The sequence below is a fragment of the Euwallacea similis genome, chromosome 8, assembly GCF_039881205.1.
Source record: "Euwallacea similis isolate ESF13 chromosome 8, ESF131.1, whole genome shotgun sequence".
Lineage (NCBI taxonomy): Eukaryota > Metazoa > Arthropoda > Insecta > Coleoptera > Curculionidae > Euwallacea > Euwallacea similis.
In genome coordinates this window covers 4,234,144-4,241,080 of record NC_089616.1, presented here as the reverse complement: position 1 = coordinate 4,241,080, position 6,937 = coordinate 4,234,144, and the positions used below count along the sequence as shown (strand labels likewise).

General features: G+C 37.0%; 1 protein-coding gene across 9 annotated transcripts in view; it reads right to left on the bottom strand.

Annotated features, from left to right (window-relative positions):
• Positions 1-202: 202 nt before the first annotated feature.
• The window catches only part of Antp (Antennapedia), a 123,180-nt gene continuing 116,445 nt past the window's right edge, over positions 203-6,937 (bottom strand). For all 9 annotated transcript variants that reach the window (XM_066392170.1, XM_066392174.1, XM_066392168.1 and 6 more), the window contains one exon: positions 203-2,921. In XM_066392170.1, coding sequence (XP_066248267.1) covers positions 2,671-2,921 — 251 coding nt within the window. In that variant the 3' untranslated portion in view covers positions 203-2,670. The remainder of the gene's footprint in view (positions 2,922-6,937) is intronic.

The window sequence follows — 6,937 nt, the reverse complement described above, 5'->3', positions numbered from 1 at the left end:
ATCATGATAATTTTTAAAGAATCCCCTCGGCTACCAATGTCGGCAAGAGAGATTGTAAACGTGATGCAAAAGGAGCGACAGACTACAGCGAGCTTTTGAAAATTTCCCTTGGTCTAGAACTTTATTGAAAAATGGAATTCGAGGAATTCCTTGGAAACCAAGCTCTGAGCGGAAGAAGGAAAAGAAAAAATTTTCGATATCGTTTATTTTATACATATATTAATTATGTATATAAGATGAAATCCACAAGACAAAAATCCAAATATTAAAAGTATTTAGACTCAAAATATAATTTATATGAGGTTAAAATTATATGTATAAATTTATATTACAATAACGTGTCGTCATTTACAAAATTAAAAATAAAACAAATTTTATTCGCAAAAAGAATTAGAGTGACGTAGTAGTATGTAAAACGTATAACTACTTATACTAGAATTATTACACCACAGCACGAATAACTATTATAGTAATCTAATAGAAAATTTACCATACGTTTGTGGAAATGTCTTTAATACAAGTCTTAAAACCACACTTCCACTAAAGCATAGGAAATCGACAATGTTTTACTCAAATAGGTACAAATATACAGCATGTTTCGACAAGTAAAAACAACAAAAATTCACAGTTCTTCAATTCTTGCGACCTTCAACCCAATAAAAACTTTGCTTCTATGAACCGCTAATAATTATCAAATTTTGTACATCAACTTTTGTATACTCAAATAAAACCTCTAAGGGTATAGTACGTATACTTGGATTTTGTGACGTAGTTTTACGTATTTTGGGTTTTGCTTAATTAATGACTTGGCCTAATTAAATAATCTTCAACGTTTTAAAAATATCTTCTCTTGTATATTCTAGGGGATTTTTGAAATAAGTACGTACGCAAAATGCAATATCAATTATTGAACTTATCAAGTTAGATCTGTAAAAAAGTCACAGGAAAACTTACGTATTTCGAGTATTTCTTTGTATCAACAATATGCTATTAATTATTATTTTTTTATACAAGGGGGTTTTAGGGGATTTCGAGTTTGGTTCTATGGACGAAAAAGACAAACATTTTACCGCTTAAAACGTTATGTCGGAGGGGTATGAAAACTATCAAAAATGGGTAATCCACTAGTGAGAATTGGCGTAGGCATAACAATTGAATTAGGGGTGTCCAGCGAACTGAAGTACGGGTACTGTAAATGGCAGATTTGCATCACTCTATGATCATTAAACTCTATACCCAGATTTTTTAGCATCATATATTTTTCACCTGCTCATCACTCAAAAACCAACTCACAAAACCCCCAGAACACTTATCCATTACACTAACTTTGGCATGAGAGTGCGTAGTTTAAACATCGTATATTTCATATCCTTTCCGTCCTGACACTATTTACAAGTTTTTTAAACAATTCCATTTCAACCAAATATACATATAATATATTAATTGAAGAATATCTACAGCTTTTAGGTAATAGATTTCTACTTAGGTTTTAGTACATTGGGTCAAACGAAATTGGACCTTGTTTTCTTTCAGACGATCAGGAAACGTTTGACTATCGGGTGGAACGAGCAAATTTGGAATTTGTCCTGAAAGTCCGAGAAATTAAAAAAAATGTAATATCAACATAGTATACAGGGTGTCCCATTTAACGTGATTTTTTTCTTGGGGACCTGTTCGATGTCGGTGAAATTGGGAAAACGTTGTATAGGTATGTACAGGATGGATCTCAAAATAGTTGTTTCTGAAAGTCTTGAAAAGTGGCACAGACTGGTTGATCTTGTCATAGACCCACATGGTAAAATTTGCAGCCAGGTTTCAAAATTGGCCATTTTTTGCACCCTGTACCCATTGAACCGAACGTAAATTCAGTTTAGCTTAAATTAGTATTATTCGGAATGCAAAGTACAACTTTATCCGAATTTGATCAACGTTGATCTTACCTTTCGCGATTCCCGAGATCCCCATACCCGTTCACGAGTTAGTTATATGGGACAGAGTGTATATAGTGATCATAAATCACTAACCAACGAAATACTAATTATTGTACCATTTTGTTTAAAACAATTTGTATCTTTATTTCTTCCTCTTCTTGTCTTTGCTGCGCCATTTTTTACTAAATTGCACATTTCACTGGCCTCTTAATTTTTAATTTTCTTTCAGAGTCCACGCATTTTTCAAGAGTTTTAAAGTAACAACAACTGCTGGTAAAACAGCTCAGGAATTCCACGAGGTCGAGCAACTTTCTGAGGCAATTTCGGGCATATCACACATCGCGGAGCTATTTCACCAGCAAGCAAAACTAGATACTAAAATAATAATGTAAAAGTCGTACGGGGCACACATTAGAACCTACTCGAATAAAAAGATCTATGTTTATCTACAATAATAATATAAATAATAAATAAAACTATGTAAAACGCTTCTTCTTTTTAACTTGGAACTAAGTATACACAGAAAAGGAGGTCATTACGGTTGTAAAGTTAATTTGGACGGAACCAGGACTGCAAGCGATGAGTGCCACGCCCCAAATTGCAGCCCGGGCCCCAAGGAGCCAGGACCTGTTCGAACATTATAACATTATCCTTTCCAGAGGCGTATCCTCCAGAAAAACAAAATGCAATGACTACAATGGGTTCATTAGGTACTCTGTTCACTGCTGGGAGATCACTCCTACTGAGGAGAACCTTGAGGACTAATGTCGTCGCCTCCCCCCTCCGAGCCGCCTTCCCCTTTGGTTTTGTTCTCCTTTTTCCACTTCATCCGTCTGTTCTGGAACCAGATTTTTATCTGTCTTTCCGTTAGACACAGGGCGTGCGCTATCTCTATCCTTCTCCGCCTCGTGAGGTACCTGTTGAAGTGAAACTCTTTCTCTAACTCTAAAGTTTGGTACCTCGTGTAGGTCTGTCGCCCTCGTTTTCGCTCTGAAATGAAAAAAAAAGGGACGTGAGAATTTAAAATTGATAAAGTGACGCAATCAAAAACGGTGAATGGCCAAAAAATTGGTTCGTTAACTTTTAATTGTAACCAGCCAATTAACTTCTAAGCGTTTCTCACACCCAGAAACATGTGACCCAGATGCGGCCCCATGATGGGCAAATTACAACATAAAATATTTCACATCACAAATTTGGGCATGTAGATTGAAATAAGGAATAAGGTTCGGGTCAGGTGAGTAGGCAGGCTAGGCTTATTTATAAATGTCATACGAAGCTGGTAATCTAAAGCTCGGATCGGGGCAAAGGCATTTTGCAGAAACGTTTGTTAATGACCGTATTCTGGAGTTTTTCCCGGCCCATGGCGATTATTCATATGTAACCTCTTTGGAATCTCTCTTCATATACAGGGGGATTCACGGTAGGTAAGGCGTTTACGAGAAAAGGCACACGATCGTTCTGAAGGTATGCAAGTATTATATAGGGTGTTTCCTAAGTACAGTCCGCAACTTCAGGACACAATTTCTTATGGTATTTAAAAGGAGAAAGTTCCTAGTAACATGTGGCCGGAAACGTTTAGAGTCTGAGATATAGGGCATTGAAAATTAAAAATATATATATTATTATTTGAAATAAATTTGGAACAATGAAAGCTCGACTCTTAAAATTTGACACTTATTGTACGTTGATAAAGAGCTGCACTTTTAATATAAAGTCAATTTTTATGTGCCGCCAGTGGGGTAGTTAGGCGTGAGTCAATGAGTAAGTTTTCGTCAGAGAATGTAGAACGCCAATGGATTTAAAATTTTTTTTATTATTTTCCCGCTCTTCTAACATTATACAACAAAAGAGGTCTCTTGATTTTTTTGCCTAGTGCTATCCCATTCTTAGGAAAATGGCCTGCAAGTACAAATAACGCTCAAAAAAATGATCAGTTTCGACACAAAATCAAAGCAGATATTGAAAATGGCCATCTTCTGATGAAATGCACGATCCCAATCGTTTCATGATAATTGGGCATTGTTTTTTCATTTTTTATTACATACATATTTTATACATACCAAATTTATTTAAAATATATTTAAAAAAATTTTAACACCCTGTATCTCGGAATCTAAGCGTTTCCAGGCACAAGTTTATAGGAACTTTCTTCTACCAATACCTTAAGAAATTGTGACCTGAAATTACGGACTGTACTTAGGAAACAATCTGTATATGAATATTGCTCTATCGACATATAATATTGTCAGCAATGCGACCATGAGGCCTGAATCGCCCTGTATATTACAGAAGTGTGGATATGGGTCCTGTCGTAACGAGTAATCTTTAATCTCTTTAAATACTCCGTCGCTTCAACATCACATTCAACAACTTCCAGGACTTAGAAAACGTTCAAATACGATTATTTTGGCATAAAAAAATAAAGGACTATTAAACTTTAACCATAAATAACCCTTCTCTAGACTTAGACTATTTGAGTTTCTGCATCAACCCAGCAATAGCCCAGCTCACAAGCAAATTGTTTTCCACTGGAGTTGAAAGACATTTCTGCGGATTTAACAGTTTTCAAGAGCTCACATGACCACCCTCGGAGTCAGACAAAACAGGATCAAATAAAGCTTTCAGCTTTTTCAATTTCGGCGTATTTTAAACACCCGTTTTCTGCACACATGTCATGGTGTCACTTGCCTTTGGAGAAGAGACGGAAACGGCCATTCGTCTACGTCAATCCCCCTAACTCCGTTTTCGTGTTGGTTCACCCCCCGAGTAAGCTCGGGGGGTGCAAAGCTCGGGGTGAAAAATAATTGAGGACGCCATCACGATTCGGATGCTGAATACCAACTAATTAATGGCGGAAGCAGTTTTTTGTTTGCTTAAAGATGATCGCGGTTTAAGAGAATTTAAGGTGATTTTTCCTGCGGATGATGCTAAAGCAACAGTAGCAGCGGTGACAGTGAAATAAGCGTAAGTATGGCATTTTCCCAAGCCGTGAGAGTTAATTAAAGATAAAAGAAGATCATGGCATGGACCTAATCAGGCTTCATGTCTGTGTAAAGATAAATCAAATTCAAAACGGGCCGTTCGAAAATAATTACACGTCTTGTTCGAGGCTTGGCCGCGTTCATCACGGCGAGCACCATCCGAATCTAATATCGTTAATTAGATAAACGAAAAACCTTTGGGGAATCGGCTGAATTTTAAAAAGAATTCTCTGCTGGCGATATTAATGTGTTGCTCTCGTCTCAGACTTCAAAAGAGAGCGGAGGCGAAAAAAATTAACTCGATTCCGCTAACTTATTTATATTCATTGAAATGGAGACGCTACGCTTACAAGAATTTCGGAAAACGAGTCGAGCTTGAAGGGCCTTATTGTACTGAAAGACTTTTCATTATATTTCGGGATCTTAGATTCCTCACACCATGATAACCCGATTACGATTCAATACTCGGCTGGTGGGAATAGGAGACCAAGTGAAGAAACCACGTGCGATGCCACAATTTCGGCTTATTGAAGTAATTGTGGAGCAGGGAAAGCACAACTCTTTTGAACGTACTTAGTTACTTTAAAAGGGTCGCTTAAACAATAATCGATTTCTATTGAGTGTCCTGAATTTAATGAGAATTTTTCCCCCTCGGATCGTTGGAAAGATCTGTATCTTGTTGAATGCTGATCTTGGCGGGCGCAACTTTATCGGCATCTATGAGCATGCGCAGGAAGAAAATCCTAATGTGTTTTGACCATTTTTTACCAGAAATTACGTGAATTTCTCAAAAGCATTTGAAGGGAGTTTTGGTCATTGACATTATCCAGGTAGCGATTCAGGTTCTCTTCTGGAAGCTTGTTGTTGACGGTTGAGGAATTTTTAGGAGGTTCACGTACAGACCAAAAATTTCTCCCAAACGAACCTTGCTCCACCGATATTCTGCATGGGTAAAAGGTCATTTCCAGGAACGAGGCTTCTAGATTCTAGATCAAAACTCAATTAGCTTATCCCATTGCAACACTCTACGGATAACAAATGCACATATCTATGTAGATGGGTATTATCACCGAACCTAGAGTTTCCATTTGGAAGTTACCGATAATTTTTCTATCGAAATGCCTTCGAACCAAGAATCCCAGCATATTCCTCGAAGCCTATTAAAATAAGGAAGGGGCCCGCCATGTTGGATCCGAAAGGCATTTTTGTTACTAATTAGAAACGCTGTCATGCAAGAAGATTGATGATGGTTTTAGGAACCGAATCTACCATATTGCGGCACCTATAATGAGCTATGGGTTGTTGGGAGGTCGCTGTCTAACAAGAAACAGGTACACCAAATTGAATTTTTCCCGTTTCAGTGTTTAATTGGGTTGGAGTATATACAAGACATAGGTCGCGCTATAGATAACACTAATGTGGTTTTAAGCGAGTGCTAAATGTTAAAAAGTTGGAAAATGCCAAGAAATCTCAATATCTAGTCACGAAAGTGAATAAATTTGCATCGCTAAATATGTTTACTTTTTATATTTCAGCGCTGCGGTAATAAATAAATTATTAACCGTTTTCAGTTTTTAATTTATGAAGAAAAGAAGATAATAAATTAATACGTATCATACCGAGATTTATTACTAACTGTTCAGTCTGTACGTCCCGCAGAGTTGACTGGATAAGCTGGGCAAATTTATGTCTTTGGAAGTTGAACGCGTTTTTTCCTGCGAGGAATATGTAATTTTTACTGTTATAACAGTGTTCAGGTTATTAATTATGACAGGTATGTTAGATCCAACCAATATGCATTCAAAAAAAAAAAAATACCTGCCTTCTCCAGGGAAAAAGGAAATAATGACCGAACGTCCCTCACACGGGGCTCTAGGCGGTCACAGAGCTTGCATCCGAGATAATGAGCTTATAAATGTGGCATAAATCATTCTATGTTATTCTCTTTTAGAGCGAATTTCGAAACAACCGCCACGTAATAATTACAATTAGTTCGGGTTTAATAAGAAAACTGTCGAAGAT